Genomic DNA, 23,661 nt, shown 5'->3' with positions numbered 1-23,661 from the left:
ATAGCCTGAGTCGCTTTGGGACGTTAAACCCCGCAAACCGAAACTACTACTACTACTACTACTATTACTACTACTACTACTACTACTACTACTACTACTACTACTACTACTACTACTACTACTACTACTACCACTCCCGCCGGGGTGGCGCAGCTGTTAAGACGCTCGACTACTGTTCCCAAGGATGCGGGTTTGATTCCCGGCCTCGGCAGCCGCTTTCCGGTGGGGGCGAAAAGCCAGGCGCCCGTGTGCTGTGCGATGTCAGTGCACGTTAAAGAACCCCAGGCGGTCGAAATTTCCGGAGTCCTCCACTACGGCGTCTCTCATTATAGCCTGAGTCGCTTTGGGACGTTAAACCCCGCAAACCGAAACTACTACTACTACTACTACTACTACTACTACTACTACTACTACTACTACTACTACTACTACTACTACTACTCTGAGTAAAATTCACAAAATGTGAGAGGCTCCTGTGCACTGGTGGCTGTGAGTAACCGGGTCTGACGTCAACGCAGTGATGGCGATGAGCATTGCAAGCGTTTCCTTTCACAAATCTCCGGACTGTACCTCAGCTCACTGACCTCACCACATTTCGCTGCACTACATCGCACTGATCGGTTGCGTGCGTATTTTCTTCCTGCTCGCCTGCCTCCTCTCGCAGCGTTCAGCCGCAACTCGTGGAAGAGGGGGGAGTGAGGCGGGATCCCGTTCTTCCCTTAGCGTCGTCGCGGCCGCGCCATTCACTCCGCCCGTCGTTGGCGTAAACGGCCACCGAAAGTGGCCGCGCGGAAACGTTGCTTGCACGCTTCAGTTGCGCCGCCGTTGCCGCGTGCGGCAGCAGCAGCAGCGAAGAAGAAGGACGGGGAAAGAGAGAGCCGGTCTCCGGCGCGGCCGAGAAGCCGAATAATTTCGTCACGGCCGGTCGCCTCCCGGCTCAGGCGGCGAATGCATATGTGCCGCCGATAGGCGATTGCGCGGCTCCCTCCTCTCCCTATGCGCCTATGTGGCCCCAGTCCGCGGAGGGAGCACGTTATGTGTGTGTTCACCTGGCGAGAAAAGAAAAAGAGACAGCGGCTCTACGCACGTTGCGGCGTCGAAGGTAAACGTTTTCCTGTCGATTGCCGCTAAAGAGATCCTCCTCTCGCCACCGGCAATGTGTCGTGCGGTGAATCCGAGTCGTCCTCTCGCGCCGCAAAAAGGAGGGGCCCTGGGGCCTCGGCGCTGACTGCCTCTGTATACGTGTGTAGACGCCGGCCGTCACCGGAGATACCGCTCGTATTTGACGGACCGGTTTCTTAACTGGGCTTGTTGGGGGTCCGCTCTTGGCTAGATGTGCCGCGTGTTACGCGTCTGGAGGGTAGCGACGCCTTCCTGTCTGGTTTCGTTTTGTTTATCGAGCGTTGCGTTATTGCTCGCTCTCGCATTCGGTGGACTGCGAGTACAACGCGCCCTTTCGTTTCTTTGCTTGCGCATTGATTGATCGATTGAATTCATTCATTCGCACAGTCGCATACTCACTTGCGCTCTATTCAATCAAACACGTGCATACGTAATCCCTCCCCTTTCCCATAATCTGCCCGTTTGTTATTCCGTCGGCGGCCTTCGCACACTTTCCGGTTTATTTATTTTACCATAACTCTATTTTTGCTGATAGAGTCGCGCGTCTGCGGGTAATATACACTGCCGCGGAACGTGTGAGGGATCCATTATGCTTTTTAGAGCCCCTTTGGGAGAGCGATAGACACCAGTGGTTTCTTCGACGACCGCCGAAGCTGGTGCTTTATTAGCCTATATTTGTTTTTCATATCGCTATGCCCTTCAAGCCTTAGTACTGAACCCTACTGATCCGCCCGTGCAGGCGCCTGCTTAAAGACATGTACTTCACGGCCACCCTGTTCTTACAGCTGCCCAGTTCTTGTCATTCAAAGAGTGACGAGCCAGATTATCTTATGATTCATAACTCGGGCTTGAGCCTAGGCACGTCTACCTGGTCACTTTCACATCATTAATGTCTATCCTTTGGTGGCTCTTCAAACTGCTTAGCTGGCTCCCTTGAGCAACGACGAACATCTTCAGCGTAGCGATGCATTACTCACTTCTCCGCGGACGTTTTGTTTCGTATTTTTATTTTCACACATATGCGAAGCTTCTCAACTGAACCTGGTACATACAGTTCAACATGGCGCTTCGGCTTTCCGTTCACGTTAGCTGACGCTCCTTAGTTCCGGTGCGTACCAATTGCATGTACCAGAGCACGTGGTCTTTTAATACCTGCAGCAGCGGCCCCCGCAAAAAAAGCTTGCGCATAATGACTTCCACGCACAATCAGTGTTGATACCTTGTGCGCAGTGGGGTTTTGAGCACTTCGTCGGCCGCTGGTGTGTTATTAGCTTCTGCATACCTTACTACTGAAATTTTGTATGCGTATTTTTGCCATAACTCTCGCGATCCATATCAAGCCCTTGATAAAGTTGACGCGCTCGCATTTTGGGCACGTGCAGATACAGTGATCCGCCACTGTGGATCTGACACTGATGTACACAAGAGGAGAGGCGCGATAGTTCTTATACCCTGTCATTGTGCATGCAGCTTTAGACGAGAAGAAGAAACGACGAGACAAGCGTTGTGGTTACAACTGAACTTTGTCTCCCCGCTGAAATATAGCTCACTTGTAGGTATAAAGCACTTGTATTATAGTTTCTTGTCGCCATCTTTCTCGCTATTTAAATCCCCAACCGACGGAGAAAGCGAAGCAAAGTCCTGTACTTGCCACATGCAGCTTCGCGAATGACAGGTGTTTATCTCCGGGTGTTACAGGGAAGTTGCTCTTCGACGGCCAATTTGCATTCCCGGCCACCCGTCGCTGCCGCACCATTCACCCAAAAGCGTCCTTTCCGAAGCACTGTCGCGAACTGCATACAAATCTGTATGGAGGTCTCAACCGCGTGCGAGATGTCGCCAGCATGCATGCAGAAGCCTGACCGCGCTCTCGGTGTCCGATCTCTCATTTCTACTTGGAGGTGAGGGGAAAATCACTGCTTTTCGGCGTCAACCGGTGGCGCCAAAATCGCCGGTCTCTGCCATCCCGTGGACGAACTGTCTGCACAGCCGGCGTGGGAACCTCTCGCAAAAGGTTCCGCCGCCTAGTCCATCCCTATAGACTTGTAACTTTAGGCTGTCCTCGGTCTTTGTTTTCTTGTTTGTTTTTTTCATCGCCTTTCACTGCATGCGCAGCGTTGTTTGTACTTCGCGCTCTTTCTCGTCTGTGTGGTGCGCTCGTTTTTTGTTTTTATTTCCACGCTTGTCAGGTGAGGAGCTCCGGCTGAGACAGTTCTAAGTATTTTTTCCATCCTGTTATTTGGGATCTCGTAGTTGCACTTCCCCCTCCATCTGAGTGAATGAATACAGAAACTACCCAATGAAATAACGGCCTACAGACGAAGCAGCGAATGAAAGAGCTACATCACTCAGAACCGCCATCTTATACAGCCCTATTTTCACTCGATCATGGAACCGAAAAGACATTGCACCCATCTCGGGCCTTTATGAAATATTTTCAGACCTGTCTGACGAGATCTTTCTCGGAAGGGTGGAGATCTTTCTCATTGGAATGACAGAATTTATTTCGATATCTTCCTTCCACGCTCCCACCGCGTTGCGAACGAAAACTGGTCACAGTGCTTCTGGTTGGTACCCAAGATCATCCGAGCTAGATTGAGTTAAAAGCAGGCGTTAAAAAAGAGCACAAAATGCGAACTGCACGTGGGGTAATTTTGGGTGCTGTTATTGCTAAGAGAACCGGCTCACTCACTACTCAGATATGAACGAAACCGCGCCATGATTCGAACTCACGACCCCTGGTGAAATAAAGAAGGGGGGGGGGGGGGGGTGCGCTCGACTGGCTGGGCCACCAACCTTTGTTTTCTTTCCTTTATTGCCAAACCGGAAAACAAGAAGTGACATTAGACAGAAAAAAACCTGGTCGCTGAGCACTTTACTGAACCCGTGGTAAAGAAATGAAGCAACGGGGAGTGGCTTTAAGTTTTCCATCCGTGAAAGCCACTCCAGCGCTTCAGCGACGGTTCTGCCACACAGTCCGGCGCAGGATATGAAACTGCTACATAGGAAGTGTCTACTAGTTAGGGTACGCTGCTCGATTTTTAATAAATGTATTAATATTTGGAACAAATCATGGTGGTTTTATCATCCGCTGTTGGAATAAGCTCCGGTAAGCTTTAGATGCGAGCAGTGTTTTGCAGTGGCGACTATAATAGGCATAAAGAAGGCTGTGCCTATCAAATTTCCTTCGCAAACGCGATCGACCGCAGTCTTCAGATTGCGCGCACTCATTTTTCTTTTCTTTTTTTCAGCTCGCATTTCCGGTACACAAATACGAGGCTAGAACTTAAAATAACAAAAGCACCCACTGCCACCTCCTTTCGCTCACCTCACGTACCATGCATGGTTGCTTTGACTGAGGCCGATCCGTCAGTGTATAAAGGCTGGGCGTAAGGCGGAAACGGCCTGTCACGTGTCGCTTACTATACGTGCCGCCTCGTCCATCTTTCAAAGTTTCGGAAATATTCCACCGGTAGACGTCGGATATCCCGTTTCGGCATGTATAGATCTGTTGCGTTATTACATTGAGAGTTCGCGTGGATCATGACGTGTGTCGCGTGGAGAAGATCCGCCAAAGTTTAAGTCAAGGCATTTGTTTCATTATTTATTACGCAAACAGTGTCCGGAAGACATACAATGATTGAAGTCGACAGAGCGAGGAAGGGCGCTACAGCTGATGAAACGCGTGATGGTTGATGGGCGCATCTGGCACATGACTGCGTTAACTAGTGGGGTTTCGAGGGGGGCTTTGACCTCTTCTGAAGGCAATTAGGCTGATTGTGATGATATATGAAAAGGCCCACTTGAACGCAGTGCACATCTTAAGATTTCTTCCCATAAAACAATGAAAGGGAGGAGGCACTGAGTGGGGCGGCGTCAGTGTCGGTTTTCAACACCGAATGTCTTGCTAAGAGGAGGCAAGCTCCTTTAATTTGCCTATAGCGCCAAAGAAAGGATTCAGGAAGTATCGACTGCATCGCGTACGTATTGCCCATTACTGGACATCTTGCCCAAGCGACAGTAAAATTACTATAGCATTTTCATCGAGATCATGTTGGCTGTGGATAGATGTGCACTGAAGCTCTAATGACCATTAACAGGTGCTTTTGCGAGGACTAGGAAGCCAGCATGGAACCCGATTTACTCATACGGGGCACTGTTTTTGTCGTTCTCGTTCCGAGGTCGTGCAAGCCGACATGGTAGCCTTCGGCGTAGTCATCACGGGCCGATTGCCCGCGCGTGCCTATGCGGGACCTATTCGTTGCCGCCCTTGGCGAGCGCTCACTCAAGGGGGGCGTGTCTCCGGGTGGCTTCGAAGACGAGTCCATGACGATCGGTCGTCCAGGACCGCGCGGCGTATATCACGATTGCGCGGACCCTCGGAAACACTGGCGTGCGTGTACGGACCAGGTTGAGAAAGAGGGAAGCCCCCTATCTGGCTCGTCTATCTGCCGAGCGGCGCCGCCGCAGCGGGCCGTATGTGCGCACGTACTGCTGCCATCGCCGTCGGAGCGCGGGTGGGGCGGCGGTCGCCTTGACGAGTCCGTCCAAGCGTGTCGGCTGCCTTCCGCTCGCGGGTCGGCCCCGAGGGCTCCCGCTGCCGTTGCCGCTCGCTGCGCGCGTCTCTGGCTGCTGCTGCGCGGTCGAACACAGAGGTTCCGTCGTGCCTCCACGCGCCGCTATGCCCCGAAGAGAGAGAGGAGGAGGGGGGGGGGGGTGTACAGGGTTTGTCAAAAGTACAGAGGCCAAAAGTTTAGCTTCCAACCGTTTGCCGGGGCCCTTCTAGCATCCCTCCTGAAGTGTCCCAATTTCCGGAAAGTGCAGGAGGACAGCTATCTTGTTTTCGAGTCATGTGGAACGCCGGCGATATGTAATGAGTCACGTACGACCTGGGAGCAGATCGTTTGTGCACTGTATTTTCGATGAGGTTGCTCAGAGTACATACCTATACATTGCCTCGGGTACAGTGTCAAGGAGGAGTAAAGTGGTGGTAGTGGTGAAAACCATCAATTTGTTGTATAGGAGGGGAGAGCCTCACAACATGCACGTTCTACATACTAGGTGAGCATGTTGGCCTGGAGCTGCCTTCTATCCTGTTGTAGTTTGGTGAGGAACTTGTGCGGGCTACCGCAGTCTTTGCTTCCTGAAGTGGAGTGTGTAGGTTTCATTCTACATGAGCATGATGATGATGATGATGAACAACATTTATTGATACAAAAGTGAGAGGGCAGGCGATCTCGGGAGCAGCCTGGGTCAATTAATGGTACGGGGAATATATGCGAACAAGGTTTCACTAGGTGTGGTCTTCTTCGCACTTTTGAAGCGACGGGATTGGTCGCGTGCGAGTGGAACTGTTTTTTCTTTCCTATTTGCATGACGCGTATAGCTGAACTTCTCGTTAAAACGTTGGCGGTTGAAACGATGAATCTGAGTAACTGTTGTGGAATGTAGAGGTGTTCGAATATTATAAGTGCATTAACCCGAAGAAACGGCACAAGAAAACACCGAAGCTCTGACCCAGAACTTGCTTTTTATTACTGAAAAAAATAATACATACATTTACCCATTTCGGGGCATGCGAGCAATAAATGATAAAATGTTTGTGCTATCGTTTCCCGACTACACACTGCCAAAAGGTAAATATTTCCGAATCGAGTACTTGATAAGGGCGCAGAATCATGGTAGGCGGGCAGACGGTCTACTTTTCCGTTCTATAGGCTGACGCGAACCAATGATGTATTTCTGTTTGCACTTTTTGGCAACAATTCGACAGAGAAAGAAACCTGCGGAGCAAATAAAATCAACTAACATAGCAATGCAAAGGAGCTATCCACGGGGAGAGAACAGGGACGATTAAGTACAGGGACCTCATCCCATCACCTCGCCTCCGCACTCACTTGAGCCGAGTCGTTCGCGGCACACGTATATATCTCATTTTGCAGGGAGTCTTCCTCAGACATACCCCAGACGTAGGCCCAGTCTTTGCCCTCTCTGCATGTAGTGCGCGCGTTTCGGGGGTGCGGAATAAAGTGCATTGTCCCAACAGTCCACGGGGACAGCTACTAACTGTTGGTGCGTATAAAGTAGCGAACAGAGACCCACACTGCGGAAACCATAAGCTTACGGAAATCGGTTTTGAGGAAGTGAAATGTGCAGTGACTCTCGCTTCAGATGGACACCCCAGCTCCGTGAGGGAAGGGAGAAAAGTGTGAGGGGTGGAGCTCGGATACAAAGAGGTGCACTAGTAGACGATTCCGGAATATTGTCGACCACTTGGAGCACTGACATCGCACAGCACATGGGTAGAACATGTTGCCGGTCTAGTTGGTGATCCATTAAGTCAAGAATTTAGCGCAAAAATTATAATAAAAAAACAATGGACAGAGAAGGACACATAAGACGATCGACGAGCGCTGTCTAACAACTTTTTATTCATGCCAAAGTACAGAGCAGATATAAAGAATAAACCGAGCATACGCAGAAGGGGGCAGATATCAGTAGCAGTCAACGCAAAAACATGTCCAGAAAGGCACATTCCGCGGAATACATGTGGATAGAAGTATCGCTAACCCAACGATCGGATAGCTTATCTATATGATATGCGTAATAGAAGCCTTACCTTATTCCCGCTTTTGCCCAGATTAGGCGTGTTCTCAAATCCTGCCCTACACTTACATGATACAAGGTGCCGCGCAAGGTTGGCGTTTTGGTCTTTAATTCCAACATTTCGAGCAGGCGCCCTTTCAACATCATCGTCGCGGCCAGCAAAAGTACTTTGGTTTACTCATGACTCCGGCCAGAATGGAATCGAAAAGGCAGAGAGAGAAAAGAAAAAATTGTGGGGATTTAAGCATGGCTTGAACCTATAGTGATAGAGCGAAAGCTGTGAGTGTTGCAGCGAACTTTTCTGCGGACACCTGGATTTAATGTGCCGCCGTCACAACGTTCGAACGAATCTTCTGTCCTAGCAACTCCGCTGTCGTTCGCCTCTGCTAACTGCCGAGTTATATGTCTTCTTCTCCTCCTTCCTCTTTTTCTCTTCTTTTTCTTCTTCTTTCCTCCTCCAACTCCTGGCCCAGCTCCTGGTCTATACCACGTGACAGTTGCTAGGCGACGGTCACGTGGCCCGGTGCTACGTCGACGGCTTGAAAACCTAGCACAGTGTAGCTTTCGCTACAAAATCAAGGCCCGTGTGACTTTCTCACTTCTTGACGGACACCTCAGGCGCTCTGCGGAAATTAAAAAAAAAAATAGAATAGGTGAGAAGGTTCAAGCTTTTCTCCGCAGCCTTATTGTAGTCGGACACTACTCAAGAAAAAGAAAAGAGGCAGATGCCCTTCAAACGACACCTGTGCAACCAATAGCTTCGTCCAATTCTCGGGCGGCTGCGGTTAATCCGATTAAGCCGTGGAGAAAACAATATCTCCCACATCCACCTTGCGTCGTCAGGCTAGCAGGGGAATCTGTCGACGCCACTGACTGCAGGGGGATCTTTGAGTTCGAAAAATTCGTTTTTTTTTTTGCGGGGGGGGGGGGGGGGGGGAGGGGGAACCCGGCTTCAATGGCTGTTTGAAGACTGGCTGTAAGTGAAACGCTTATAACGGCCTGCGCAGAGGAAAATTGATGGCTACTGGATATATTATTTCAGCGAATTGGACAGTATGAAAATTGTGAAATTCCGAATCGGAATAACTGTCGTTATTGCGAGGGAAATCAGTGCACATAATCGGAGTCGCGAGACTCACGCATACACCTGCACATCCGTCAGTGCATTCTCTCTTGCGGCTTTTATGCGACTCTCCTCTTACAGAGACATTCCCGAGCGCAGAGCAGTAAGTGGCCTGCTTCGCTTGAAACGAGACTCCCGCGTCGGTTCGTCATCGTCCCGCGATCCAGGGAGAAGAGACGACCGTCGCGAGAGCGATCTGGTTCCAAAGGCTGCCGGCGATCCACATCCGGTGGATGGTTTCGCACGAACAACGTCGGCCGCAGCAGTGCTTGCACCTGCCTTCCGCGGCCAACGAAAGCAGCCCGCTACTCTCGCTCCTCAGCCGGCGGGCGAAATAATGCGGTCCCGTCGGCCCTGCCGAGCGTCCTTGGGAGGCGTGGGGGGAGGCGAGCGGCGCTCTGCTTTCGCCGTCGCCACCGACATCTCGAGCGGGCTGACCGAGCGGCGACGGCGTACTGTAGACTGGCTGAGAGGCCATCCCGCAGAAGATGCAAAAATGCGGAGTGTTGCGAGATGGTTGCGAGAGAATCGGTGGGATTTTTCTTCCTCTCATGGTCAGCAGCTAATTCACGCGTAGAAACAGCGGAATTAAGCGGCGGACATAAGTATATATGAAGGTCTGACACATATGGGGCAGACATGACAGTAATTGAATTACAGTAATGAAATTACTGTAATTTAATTACATTTTTCGGTAATTTGTGATGTCATGAATTACTTTTTCAGTGTGGTAATTTAGTAATTTAGTGAATTACATTTTAGTAGTAATTTCGCAGCAAAGTAATTAATTCCCCTAGAAATTACTTTTACTAAAGTGCGCCACTACTCCTTCAATAGACAACAAAGTAGAGTGCGCGAAAGCAGGAACGACGTGCTGCAATCCGAAGCCAGCGTAACGGATTGGCAAAAGGAGACAGAATTGAGCAGAACTATAGTCAACTAGAATACTCTGGAGAACAAGTTGTTGTTTTGTTTAATAGCTTTACTTAGTTTTTGCATTTATGGAAACTGGAAAGTAATTTCAAAGTAATTGAATTACTCAGTAGAAGTAATTGTAATGTAATTTCATTACTTTTGGGGAGCAGTAATGAGTAATGTAATTTAACTACTTTTCTGCGATGTTCAGCAAAGTAATTAGAAATGTAATTTAATTCCTTTTCAAAAGTAATTTTGCCATATATGATATGGGGGCACATCTGCTGAAAAAAACAAAAAAGAAACGTGGCCACCACACAATCTTAGCCGTTCGCCTCTTGCTGATCATTTGCTCATAATCGTTCAGATTCAGTCAAGATCAGAACAGAGGGCTTTCCAGTTAGTCATCAGCTGAACGAGTATAGGGGACGAGAAATGTGAAGAAAAAGAGCCGAACTTTAGTTGAAAGCGAAAGCAAAAAAAGAAAAAGAAGAAGCAGAACTGGTACTATCGCACTCAGCGGGCTGTGCTGCTATACTGCTCATTGCATAACTCAGTGATCGAATATTAAGCGGAAACCCCAAGGTGGACTAGATTTGTAATACGGGAGTAATTACTCATTGACATCCACCCAAGCGCAGCCGTACGGCTACAAATGAAAGCTATACAGTTTTCTCAGAAACTTCGTAATTAAAGATGGTTTGGTTTGGCTAATGGGGTTTAACGTCCCAAAGCGACTCAGGCTATGAGAGACGCCGTAGTGGAGGACTCTGGAAATTTTGACCACCTGGGGTTCTTTAACGTGCACTGACATCGCACAGCACATGGGCGCCTTGCTTTTCACCCCCACCGAAAAGCGGCCGCCGAGAAAATTCGCCCGCCGAGAAAATTCGCCCTGGCCCGGGGATCGAACCCCGACCACTGCCTTTCAGGGGCATGCAGTCGCTCTACCAAATGAGCTAACCAGGACGGTCAGCAGATCAGATGGTAGGGCGAGAGCTAATATACCTTTCTTTAACTACGAAGTTTCTGAGAAAGCTGTATAGCTATCCTTTGTAGCCGTATGGCTGCGCTTGGGTGGATGTCAATGCGTCATTACTCCATTATTACACTACTCAGTGAATGCGTCACTCAGTAAATCGTGTTTGACGTTTGACGTTGAAAAAAAAAAAAAGAAAAAAGAAAAAGCGGCCGCTTGGTTTAGGAACGCCCGTTTACCCCGAACCGGCCGGCGGTGGCTTCCCAAACCTTTCCTGCGAAGTAAATGCTCAAGTACTGCCGCCATTATTCGGGGCCGAGACAAGCGACAGAGCCAAGAGTCATGATCCAGATGAACTAACTATACATGGCCAAAAGTCCCCATGGTGCAAACCACAGGAATAGAAAGGCAAGCATATCGCTCAGGCTACCATGCGTTGCACCTCTTCATCCATCCAGTCATACCGTGTCGTTTAGACGCTTTTTAGAACTGATGCTTGGGCGAGTTGGTATGCCATTAGAAGAACAGCGCGACTTGGACAAGGACGAAAGGAAGACATACGCGGACAGGCGCTGTCTATAATGTCCCTCGGGTTCTTCGCCCTTACATACACGGACAGCGCCTGTCCGTGTATGTCTTCCTTCCGTCCTTGTCCAAGTTGCGGTGTTCTTCTTCCAAATCTAAGCTTTTCCGCTGACTTTGTTATGTAGACGTGAACTAATGCTAGCAGCTTCCTTCCCAGTTTCCGTTAAGAAAGGCGGCGTAGGAAGCACCACATGATTCTCCACTGCAGTTCAAGTGCTTCGGACTCTGCGCGCTGTCTCAGGAACACACAAAGCCTTTTCTTTCGTCCCTTCCTTGTCGAGTGACGCCCACTTCTTCCAAGAATAGAACGCCCGGCATCACCGTCGTTGGAGTAGCAGTGAGCCTCATCAATCTTATCGCCTCACAGAATTTCTTATCGGCAACCTTTCTAAAATGTCTACGCGCGCTCATCGCTGTCTCCGTTCGCAACGTTGGAGCGTGCTGGCTGGCGACTGACGAACAAGTTTGCGGAGCGTTTACAAGCCGTTAATGAAGCCAACCAGCCGTCTTTCGCCATTTCCGTCGGAGCGAAGATACTCTGTGAGCCTGCCGTATTTCACGGCGTCGTCCCAGTGCATGGGTATCTCACCCTGTGCGTGGGGTCTTCGTTCTGTCGGCTGCACTGCTTAGGGGCTCCATCGGCAGCCCGTTACTTCCTCATCAATGTAAGTCAACAAAGCGCTCGCTGATTTTGACACTGATGGATGATTATGTAACGCGGCGAGGCAGAAAGACGAAAAGGCCGGGGTGCAACCGGCGCTGTGCCATTGTTACTAGTTCGCTCTAAAGGTCTTGCATTGCACGGCACAACTGGGCGCGCCTGACGTAAACAAATTAGGAAACCAATTGAGACGGCTGCGGGGGTGCGAAGATGAAAGAAAGCGTTAGGCATAAAAGAGCGCGTCTATAATGTCCCCGGGGTTCTTTGCCCTGTGTGTACATTTACGGGGGAAAAGAAATGGCGAGAGGGAAGTTTCGCTGTGACATTACCAGCTTCTTCAATACTGTCGCGCCGTCTCGTATTTATTGATAAAATGTTCTTGTCTACGCCCGGGTTGCTGCAGTAGGCCGGGCTGAGATGCAACCGTTAAAGTGAAGTAAAGGACAGGACAGGCTTCTTTTAATAATGGAATGCATTTCACAGCTTTACTTGCTGGATTTAATGTATCGTTGATGATTTCGTTCGGCAGTGCCAAACTCAAAACGATCTCCTCTTTGCCCTTTCGCTTCCTTCTCCACTGCGCCAAGCTGTACTTATGCAGCCACTTGGCTTTGGATGGCCATATGTTTCGTTTCCCGTGATGGTGCTGACTCTCGACTTTGATCTCGCTTTCAATCTGATTTGCAGCTGGCTCGTTTTGGCTTAGTTATTTGAAGATTTGCTAAGGGTATATTGAGGGCATTAGGTATTTGGAGGGACTACATGCACATGGTTGGATCGCAGTGATAAGGGTGCTTACATTCGGCAGCTCAGTTTGTCACTGGCTTTTGCGGGAACCAGTTCCCTGCGGCTATGACACTCTGCAACTGACCGCATTTAGCCAGCGATGAGAGACAGCTTACACATCCGTGCAAATGGAGCATCGTTCTTGGTCGAGCTGGAGTTCGAGCTTCGGATTTTATCCTGCTTTACGGAGGAAGTTCTACTCCGTTGTGATCTATCTCAAAGAGTTTTACGTTTGTCATAAGTTAAACCGCTACACTGAAATATATAAACTCTGAAGTAACGCATTTTCGTACTGCTGTGATTATGAATGGACACATCGTGATTGCAGTACTAGAAGATTCAACGCGGCCTTTCATTCTAGGCACGAAAAGTCAGAGACCACTGTGGGCCCAGATTCATCGAATCCCACCCCATCTTTCATCATCACCGCCATACACATCTCTCCTTCCTTCTTCGTTTCTCATGGAGCCGCCTTCAACACATGGCTATTAGTCATCCGATCCGTCAGAAGCGAACTGCACCTCTCTACGCATACCGGCTTCATTAGTTGCTGTATAAAGCATGCAGCGCAAGACCACAAACAAGGAACAACCCAGCCGCGACGCAGGTAACAAAAAAAAAGAAAAAAAAAAGAAAAGCAAAACAAAAAACAAAACAAAACAGATCGGTGCCATCTTATAGTGCATGGTAAGAAGAGCTAACGAATTATAGTCTGGCATGGCGCAAACCATACTATGCATTAACAACCGTGGTTTTGTATACCTCGCAGATCATTAGCGGCACGCATGGTACTGTATACCAGGGGTAGGGATGTACTACGCCCACCCGATCTGGCGACGCGGGCGGGTGCATCGCGTACGACGTACGATCTACATACAAGTAACAGCAACGTATATCAACGCACCATATACAAAACTTACACCATGATAACGCGGGATGAACATACAGAAAAGAAAATCAACATCCAACTGCACGCAGCAGCGTACATTAATGTAGCAGCTACACATCGCATACTCGCGTGCTCATCGGCGATGCGCGGCCAGGGGCTGCTCCGTCGGGCCGCCGCGCCACGCTCGATTTCGCCTCCCCCGCATTTGCCGATGCAAGACCGTTTCGCGGTCGCCCCACTCAGCTCACGGCGCCGGCCGGCCTGGTCGGAAACAACAAAACGAGGTGGCAACGCGGGGAGAGCGGACGAACGCCTGGTTCGGTGGTGCACACTTCTTCCTCTTCTTACCTGCTTCGGCACCGTGCGCGGCTCTCGCTGAGCCAGCGGCCTCCGCGGACGGAGGGGGGTCCTTGGCTCCTGGCGCCGTTCTTCCACACTGCTCACGCCCGCTGCTCTCTCCGCTTACATTCGGAACGGCGGTCACATGCTGGGTCGTTTTGCACTGCGCGGGCTGGCCGGAGCAGTAAAGGCGTTTTCTCCGCGCATTCATTTTCGAATCAGACAAAAAGAGGGGGTAATCAACTAATAATTTGGTTTATAACCAAAATGTGGGAACTACCTCTCTTACATAGCGTATATTATGTAGTCACATTACATATCTCGTGAAATGTCGCTAGAGCGGAGAGCGTTTGAATATTTCGAGTTCCCGGGGGTCTCCAGAGGTCTAGCTTCGATTCCACTGTACACTGCGAAGCATATTATATCATGATATTGGCCAGGGCCTTGGACCATGACTGGGTTAAGCGAACAAGCCGTATCTTTATGCGCGTATACGGAAGACATCCGACTGCGCGCAACTGACGCCTAACTGTAGCTCCCAAGTTGTACTGCATCTGCACACTGATAGTGAAGTGCGCAGGGTAAGCGGGCCTGTGGATGCGAAGCGGAAGTGTGGGCTCACGAACACGTGCCCTGCCGGAGTTGTGATGCTAAGTGGACATGAGGATGCAAATTGGAGTGCAGTTGATAAGCGGGCCTGCTGACCACATGCGGACGTGTGGATAGTATAGAGCATGTGGATGGTGACAAGGCACTCTAAACATGTGCAGACGGGCGCCTCACGTTTTCGAAGCAAGAAACTGCGGCCAAAAGTATGAGTATCGCTGTACGGGCGTCCGGCAGATGTGGCTTGCTTCAAGCCGTATGTGTTGAGTATTTTCCGCATGGGCTGAGGTGGGTAGTTGCACTACTGAACAAGCACACGCGGCGCAGATGTACGTTCAGCATCTTGGTGCTGTATATATATATATATTTTTTTTTTCCACGCGACTCCTCAGCCGCTCAGGTCGTGTCGGAGCACTGCGTGTAGCGACTCTGGAGGAAAATCGCAATATGGTTTCTTGCTTTTAACAGCGTGCTTAAAGCGTTTGGTACGCGAACGTGAGTCCGAAACGTCAGCTTGAGTAAAACAGAAGTTGAAGTTAGCAAGAAGATGCCACCGTACGACATTGCTACAGCACTGTGAATTCTTACCGAACGGAGTAGCGGGAGGCTGAGACTGCGCAAGCGATCATGAGAAGCATGGCATAACGCTAGCGTAGTAGAAATGGACGCGATATTGCGCGCATCGATGCCGACGGCAGAGATCGCCTGTGGCAGTCGCGCCGTAGCGCGAGCGTCGGCCTACCGTCCGTCCATGCGTCCGTCCGGAGGGACGACGTGCAAAGAAAACAACAGCATACCCAAGCGGGCAGCGGCAGGGCAGCACGAGAGCAGCAAGAAATAAAGAAGCGTCAAGCAACGCCGGTAGTAAGAAGAAGAGGAAGGGGGGGGGGGGGGGGGGTGGAAGCAGTCAGAGGCCGGACCCGTTTCGCTTGGCCTACATCCCGAGCGTGGGAAAGAGGGCCCGACGCGCAGTGCGCGGCCGCGCTCTCAGCTGACGCCGGCGCCGCCGCCACTCGCGCCGACCACCACCTCGGGAACCTTCGGCGGCGCTCCGAACGGGTTGGCCCCGCTCCGGCCGCTGCTGCGTCGGACGCTTGGGCTTAACAAGAGGCGCCGCGCTGCGCGTACGTTTCGACTATCACCGCCCCGCAGTGAACGATAACTCGAAAGTTCCTCTTCTTCGGATGCCGCTGGTGCGGACGTTGCTGCCGTGGAGGCGATTTGGAATGGAGAGGAGAAGGCCGAGGAGGAAGACAGAGAAGAAGTGAATAACCTTTTCGGCGGCGTGAAATAGTAGAGATAAAGCAAACTGCACGAAACACGGCGCTCGTGTCCGTGATAGCTCCAATTATTGGCCTTTTAAAAACTGGTCCGTCCTCTGGTTCTATTCCAGCTGCGCTATAGTGTCCAGTGGTTTCAGTTAGCATAAAGGTTGGACCCAGACAAAACATTACGCCAGGAGACATCATTTGGCCCTCCATAGTTCCTTACTTTAAAGACAGCTCAGTATTGCTGTAGGGATATAAGCGCCGGGCAACGATGATGGGCGCGCGTAGCCAGCCGTGTGTTCACAAACAGTGGTAAGTGCATACCGAGAGCTGCGGTATGGATCGGGGCACAGAGGAGGCCGCGCATTTCAGGTCGTCGGGAGCCTCTTTGCGAGCTGTCATGTCAACCGCTTTCCGCCACACTGCAAGCATAAGCTTGGAACACTGCGCTTGAGACTTTGGGCACATAGCTCCCATCATCGAGGCCAGCTTGAGTTCTTGAAAGAAACGGGCTTGTACCTCCTTTTAGCGTTTGCCGAATAAGGTGCAAGTGCTGAGAAAAGTAAAAGAAATAATAAAGTAAAAAAGCACTATGCCTCTGTGGTAGGCACCTTTTTATCGGAGTTAAAGGGTGTTTGAGCATCTGTTGAGCAATAGATGCAACCAATGGAAAGTGTTTCTGGAGACTGCGCCATTTCCATTGCCTCGGCAGCAATAGTAGCATGTAAACTGCCATACAAAACTCTGTGGCGCCCTAACTCCAAAACTAAGTGATTATCTTCTCTCGAGTGGAAACTTAGCCCTTCCGCATGAGTTCTTCGTCAGTGAGTATGTGTTCCTCCTAGTCGTGTGGTGCTCGCTTGTGGCAACTATCTACGCAGCTCTCTCTCTCTCTCTCATCTTCTTTAGTCCATTGGCGACAGAGTAGTAAGACGGGACGCAAGGAGACTTTTTTTTTTTTTTTCTGAGAAAACAACTGCCACAATTTTCAGGCTTTTTAAGTCCAGTTTTCAAGACACCTTTTAATTGTGGATAGTTAAGGAGTATTGTTGATGTATAAAAATGGCCTAAGCTTTCAAAGCGAAGCAAAATCTAGCTCCTAAAGTTTGTTATGCGGTCACAGTAAGTAACTGTATATAACTGTCATATAGAAAGCAAAAGTGTGCATTTTTAAAATAAATATAAAAACAGCAAGTTTGTCGAGGGACGATATGCGCATATAGTGATTGTTATTGTGGAGTTATACAATATGCGAAATATTCGCACTCGAAAACTCCTCCCCGAAATTGGCCAAACATCTGGCTACGTTTCTGTACCATGGTGTGGTGCACTTTATTTATTAACACCTAACTCTGAGCGGTAGCGCTGTAGAAAGAGAGGGTTGTTTATAATAGCATTGAGACATCTTATCCTAGCGCAACCTAAGGGGAAGAAATGGATTTGTAGAGGATATTTAAATCGGGCATGTCAAATAGCTTGTGAGCGTTAATGGCAACGGAATGGATTCGAATTGCAGGTTGAGGCACCAAGGGATTGTAGAGAAATCACGTGGGGCGATGAGGGTATTTTCTGAGGAGGAAGCGATTGCAGTTTTCCCAGGACAGTCTTAATTGAAGGTCATTCTGGGAAACTATTATCGTACATTGGGTCTAACATGACTGGCAATGAAAACGAATTCTGACAAGCCTCGTAAGCTAAGCGGAGCTAAGGGGAATTTGATAAATTAAGCCAGCTCTTGGGTACATTATTCAGAAGCGAAGCCCCTCCTCACAGATACAAAGGTAAACAGGCCGAAAAATCTGACATTTCTCAAAGGGGTGCGGAGCCTAAGATGTATACGCAAAGTTTGCCAGTGGCGTGAACAACTGCTGCGTACAACGTTTCAAACTGCGCCGCTTAAACGGTGACATTCCATTCTACAGCTGCTGCACAAAATGCCCCGCGCTTGCGCCTCGTATCTTAAAGGAAGTTTTTTTTTTTTTTTTTTTCGTTCTCTTTTTCCGACATTACTTAGGATCCATGCTCCTATGGCATCCGTCAAACCGCGTTCGTACACGTCGTCTCGCACGATTACTGTGGGTGCTTACCGGTTCGCGTTTTAAATTGCGGCCAAATACACTACGACACCTTGTTATAAGCATCCCACTTTCACTATTTGTTTTTGTCCAAGAGGTACAAAAAAAAAAAAAAAGAAAACAGTGTAGTCCATCGTCACCCTGTACTCATAGTGAGCCAAATGTTCAGTTGCCTAGAAAACGGCAATCTTCGCAGCCTCGTCACGGAGCTTCACGCCCCGTCCCCAGCTCCAGAATAACGCTCGGTCGACTGAAGCCGAGTGTTGGCGCGACCTAAAGATCGTGTGCGTTCCAAGCGTGCGTGCAGGTGGCCTTAGCGCGTCGGTCGGTCGCAACCCTCGCGCCCTCGGCGCCGCCGGCCGGAACGATGGTCACGCGGACGTCGAGCCGCGCTTGTTCGCCTGTCAGCGGCGAAGTCACTTGGCGGGGACCTTTTCACCGCGCACCTCTGCTCGTTCCGTTGGCCGCCTTGCTGAGGCCCTCGCAAGTTGCGTGCAGAGCTCACCAATGGCGGAACACGTGTGCGTGGATGAAAACTCATGAGAGCGACGTTGAACTGAACTGTTCCTTCGGCTGCACCAGAAGTGCGCGACGAAAAGTGTTTCAGGGACCATTTTAACGACGCTACCAAGCGCGTTTCCCACAATGCTCTCGCTGCAATACATTGATCCGACGCTTTGAGACACGCGGAGTTCACTAACGCTCGTATAGGCGTCTCAGTGCGCAAGCAAGGGGGGTTTTGGACTGCTTTACCCTCTTATCGTGGCTAGCGGTGAAATCTGATGAATTTACTTTTGATGCATGGCACGGGAGAGCTTGCTTTACTCCTGAAGCTGATTGATGTCATCTGATGCGTACCTGTTGTTACTATAGTCCGACGCCCACTGGGGTTCTCGCTTTGGTTCTTGGAACTGTAAAGTCCTTTGATCCCTCTGTCTCTGGGGGCTTCGTTGCTATCTGAGTATAAATACTCTGCGGGCTGCGAAGTGATGTTTTTGGCTCTACTCCTATCATCTCATTTGCGCACTATCGTGTTATTAGTTCAGTACACGGATTCTGATGCCCCGAACAGGACAACGCATTAGGCGTGCAATGCGTTGTAGTCAGAGCCTCGCCCTCGCGCACTACTGTCGGGAAGCCGTGCCCTCGCGCCCAGTGTTAGTCTAAAATGCTGAAGCTATCTATTATCAATCGTTTTCTAGTTACTTCGAGAAAAACCTAATTACGCGATAAATACATAACCGCAAGGCTCTTGACGCCTTCATCTGTACAGTATAACGTATCACTGGGCTGTTGATCTCATCTATGCTGCGTTTTCTTCTCTTTGTGGTATGTAGCACACAGCCAAGACCACGACCTATGCTTTCCAACTGCTGCTTTTTAATGTTCATGCAATGAGCATTTCTGAAGTGATTGAGGATGTATACTTCCTGTGTGCCGTCGGTATGATCCATTCAAGAAATGCAAATAGCAAGCATCGGGGCCAGATAAAAATAGTCAATTTAAATAATTTTCAACTTCTAAAGATCGTAAGTCTGCACTTACGCAATCAGTGAAATCGAGAGTTGGATGAAAACTTGTCTGGTTGGGATGGATTGTTCAACGTGACATTGTTGACGCCTTTGTGTTTTTCTTTTGTATTTTTGGTCGGCGTCAACGATGTCAAGTTTTACATAATCAACGGAATGTGATTATTAAATATAAATTTTTGAAATTATTCCACTGCTTGCAAATGCAGCGGTATGGACCTAATTGCAAATTTTTCCACTAATACCTTGACTTTGCCTCGATAAATGTGTATAGAGAAGTGCGGCTTTTACTACACTGTGAAAACGGTTAAAACTCTAAAGACCCGCATAAAGGAGTCACAGTTTGGCAGGCTGATTCATATAGCCAGAAATACAGGGTCAAACCTGTATATAGGTGGCTATAGCCGTCATAGATATAAACTCGTTAAATGTCAGTGGAAGTGTCGCCGCTTAGTAGTGCTTACCGTTACATGGCGTTCTTTGAGGCGCCTGCGCGGGCGGCCTTCCCGCACTTGCGTCACGGCTATCGTCACGCTTATCGTTACCTGGCCGAGCCTCTTCCTCCTCCTCCTCCTCTTCTCGGCATCCGGCGTTGTTTTCCGCGCCGCTGTCGCCGTCGCAGCCCCGACCGCGGCGTAATCTCTTCTCCCTTGGCGCTCGCGATAATGAGGGAGCCGTCCCAAATACGGTTGTTACCATAGCGCCACGTAGCGCATGTCAAGCCTTGGCTCGTCTCGTTTTCTGTATTTTTTTTTCTTTTTCGCCCTGCATTTTTCTTTTCTGATATGTTTTTCGCCGTTCCGGTAGCACGCGGTGGGAGCTGTCTTTGGCACCCCTCCAGTGTTTGCATTAGTTCGGAGCAAAAAGCAGTCCGTTGGAGGCGGGTTAAAGGGACGTTCTTTTAAGAGGCCTTATGCACTGTTGCGCGCTTCGTCGCCCAACCTGCAGAAAGAAACGAGAAAAACGAAAACAGCAACAACAACAACAACAACAACAACAACAAAATCACAGGAAATTTCACCCCTGTTCTTGCATGCTTGTCGCGCGGGGTTCAATATTTGTAGACATATCGCACTTTGCATATCAATGACAACATGTGTTACGTGGTGCTGAAGCTGTACACTAATATGAAAGAAAAATATCAATGCATGATTTATCCACTAAATCAAACTGCTGCACACGGAACCCTCGCGAAAATATATTTTTTTTATTTCTTCCTGTCAACTTAACGAATGCTCTGTTGCGAGCAGTTTGTGTTGGATTGCCCCATGACGGCGCCCTCCACTTACATTTTACAGCTGAGCTCGAATGCCCTGCCCTTGAACGTCTATCACCCGTTTTCATGCTTGACACGCTAAGTACCTGTGGCTCGTCAGCTGAGCGGCGATGTTGAGCGCGCTGATAAATCTGTGACGGGCAGACGTCTGTAGGTTCGGTTGTTTTATCGCCCATCGACGTTACCTGCGGCATGGAGGCAGAAATTACAGAGTGATTTTTCAAATGATGTCAGTTTGATTCTCTTCGATGCACTTGCACACATTCGTTATATTTCGCACCTCAGAATGCTATATCTCATTTCATGTACAGGGTCGTCCACTCCTATAGAGCGAACACGTGCGCAGGTAGCTATATTCAAAGCGTCATATCGTCCGACGGGGCCGCACATAGGGTGGCGCAGGCGCAGAGGGACATGGAGGTGATATGCTTTGTATGGCCCATCACTTCGCTTCAGTGTGCGGCTGTATCAGAGGCAACGCGCTTTTAAAAAGCGACCGCATGATCACGTGTTCGCACTAGCAGTGACGTGTACATTACTGTGCGATCTCCCGTGAAAAAGCACCAGTGACTGACGATCATACTTCACTGAGCCTGTATAGTTTGGAACTGTATTCGCATACTAGCAACTATTCGGAAACCACGAGAGAAAATGTTTTATCACACTCTTCACCCAGCTCAAAATAGCTTACGTTCATTTACCGAAGAATTGCAGCAATCTTGGTTCACATTTGATGAAGCAGCGCTGATATCAGTCTCACTACACATACAACCTGTATTCTTTGTGTGCGTCTCTTAAAGTTTCTTTATAAAGTTACACGTCAGTGGTACGGCCTTATTGTATTCCTTTTTTTTTTTGATAGAGTAACAATTTAAATGAGCGAAAACGAGGCATAAGATACAGTACACTAAATGGCCTCTTCACATCTTTTGTATGCAGGAAAGAAGTGGCGCAGCCTGACACTCCAGGAGCGACGGCCCTTCGTCGAGGAGGCCGAGCGGCTGCGGTTACAGCATATGCAGGACTATCCCAACTACAAGTACCGGCCGCGGAGACGCAAGCATGCCAAGCGCGGATCGCGCAGGGGTAGCCCTTCGCAGCCCGGGAGCCCCGACGACGCCGGCGGCAACGGCGGCGGGCTTCAGACGCCTCCAGACTCGAGTCCTGCCCGTGGTAGCCCTCCGGACTGCAGTAGCCGGCTACTTCCCGAGATGCCTTACGAGACGCCCGTGCCGCCCACGCCTGAGCTGTCTCCAATGGAACCCGAGGAGTGCTGCGGTCAAATAGACGACGGCACAGGCAGCCACCTGTCTCAGCTAATGTGCAAGTTCAACGACAAGTCCATGTTCCTCAAGAATGTGCGGCCCCCGTACCGGACCCACACGCAGAGGGGCCTGGGACCGCCGCATACGTTCAGTCAACAGCACATCGGCACGACGGCAACCACGACCACCACCGCGAGCTGCTACTCATTCCAGAGGACGCCTCCGGCCTCGTACTACCCGCCTATCTACGCGGCAACATCTCCGTATGGTCCTCCGCAGGGTGATCTCCCCCAGGACGCCTACTACGGCCCTCCGGAGCACATGTACGCGCCGCAGCCGCAGGAGACGTTCCTGGAGCACAGCGACCTGGTCCAGTTCCTGGACGCCGCGACGGCCGCGTCCCCTGTGGGCGCCACGGCAGCGGGCGGTTACGCGCTCGGTCCTCCTCCTCTGGGCTCGGAGCACGCCACATATGAGACCCTGGGCTCCGAACCGTGCGGAATCGAGTATGCAACCATGCCGCCACAGCCCCACCACGCGTATGGCATCTACCCTACGCACCACCACCATAGTCATCATCAGGGCGAACTACATCACCAGGAACCCGGTGCGGGCATCATCGCGGCGCTGGCCGAGACGAGGCACATCATGTCGTGAGGCGGACCCTAGTTGTTGTGAAGGGACGCGTGGTTCTTCGACGTCGAGCCTCATCCTCCCGCTTGGAGTGTGTGTGATGTTTGCGTGTGTGCGTGTCTGTGTCCGTGCGTGTGTACGCGCGCCTTACCCCGCATGTACAGAGAGACAGGCCAAGCCGATGCGCGTGCGTACACGCGCGCGCGACTGTGCGCCGCGGTGGCAGCCTTCGGCAGTGTAGACTACACGCCGCCGCCAGCGCGAACGACGACCAAGTCCGTCACGGACTGCCTGCCGACAAAACCGCGGGGGATCACCGCGGCGTTCGCTACGCTTGCGTGCGCGCCGACATGCACGCCTGCCCACGCCTCGGCGCCCGCCACTGCGTCGATGTCGCCGCTGCAGACTCCGCCGCGGCCGCCCGTCCTGATGCTGCTGTGATCGTCACCGCACGGCTCGGTCGCCTCGCCGCAATGTGTAAAGAGAGTACGATAAAGGCGATAAAGACAAGAGTGAAAGAGAGAGATGTTTATAAGACGAGTGGCGCAGCGCGAAAAAAACAAGGGCCTGGGGTGTTTGCGCCTGTTTTTCCCGTGGCGCCGCCCCTTGGTGGCCTCCTTGGCACCCCGGCCGCCTGATCTGCCGCCGCTGCTGCCAGCCTCTTCTCACTGTGCAATAAATGAACACCACCGAAGGTTCTATTACACCAATATGTGGCTACTGCGTCGTGCTTTGTGTGCGTGCGTGTGTGTGCGGGGCGGGCGTGACCCCCTTACGACCCTATGCCCAATGATCCTCTGCCGCCGCGTAGTGAGCATGCGTGGTCGCGTACCCTTCTCTGGCCTCTGCTTCGGTCCCCGGGTAAGCCACAATCAGGGCTTGCTTCATACTGCAGTGTTATTCTTGGGTCTCGGGTACGGACTGCGCATGGCTGATTTGAAGGTGTTCGTTCCGGGCGGGGCTGCTCGCTGCCTGTGTTTCTATCCCGACGAGCTGAAGTATGC

The 23,661-nt window shown here is 50.5% G+C and overlaps 1 protein-coding gene across 2 annotated transcripts in view; it reads left to right on the top strand.

Moving 5' to 3' along the window:
* Window positions 1-23,390, top strand: part of LOC146178196 (uncharacterized) — a 44,357-nt gene extending 20,967 nt beyond the window's left edge. The window contains exons 1-2 of one of the 2 annotated variants that reach the window (XM_084578015.1): window positions 991-1,102; window positions 21,699-23,390. In XM_084578015.1, the coding sequence (XP_084434141.1) occupies window positions 997-1,102; window positions 21,699-22,681 (1,089 nt within the window). In that variant the 5' untranslated portion in view covers window positions 991-996 and the 3' untranslated portion in view covers window positions 22,682-23,390. Of the gene's footprint in view, window positions 1-990; window positions 1,103-21,698 lie in introns of those variants that run through there. The other variant, XM_084578014.1, reaches the window with a different exon arrangement.
* Window positions 23,391-23,661: the final 271 nt, after the last annotated feature.

The sequence above is a fragment of the Amblyomma maculatum genome, chromosome 9 (genome assembly GCF_055883805.1).
Source record: "Amblyomma maculatum isolate TAMU_Amacu chromosome 9, ASM5588380v1, whole genome shotgun sequence".
In the NCBI taxonomy this organism is placed as follows: Eukaryota; Metazoa; Arthropoda; class Arachnida; order Ixodida; family Ixodidae; genus Amblyomma; species Amblyomma maculatum.
This window is presented reverse-complemented; position numbering and strand designations above follow the sequence as displayed.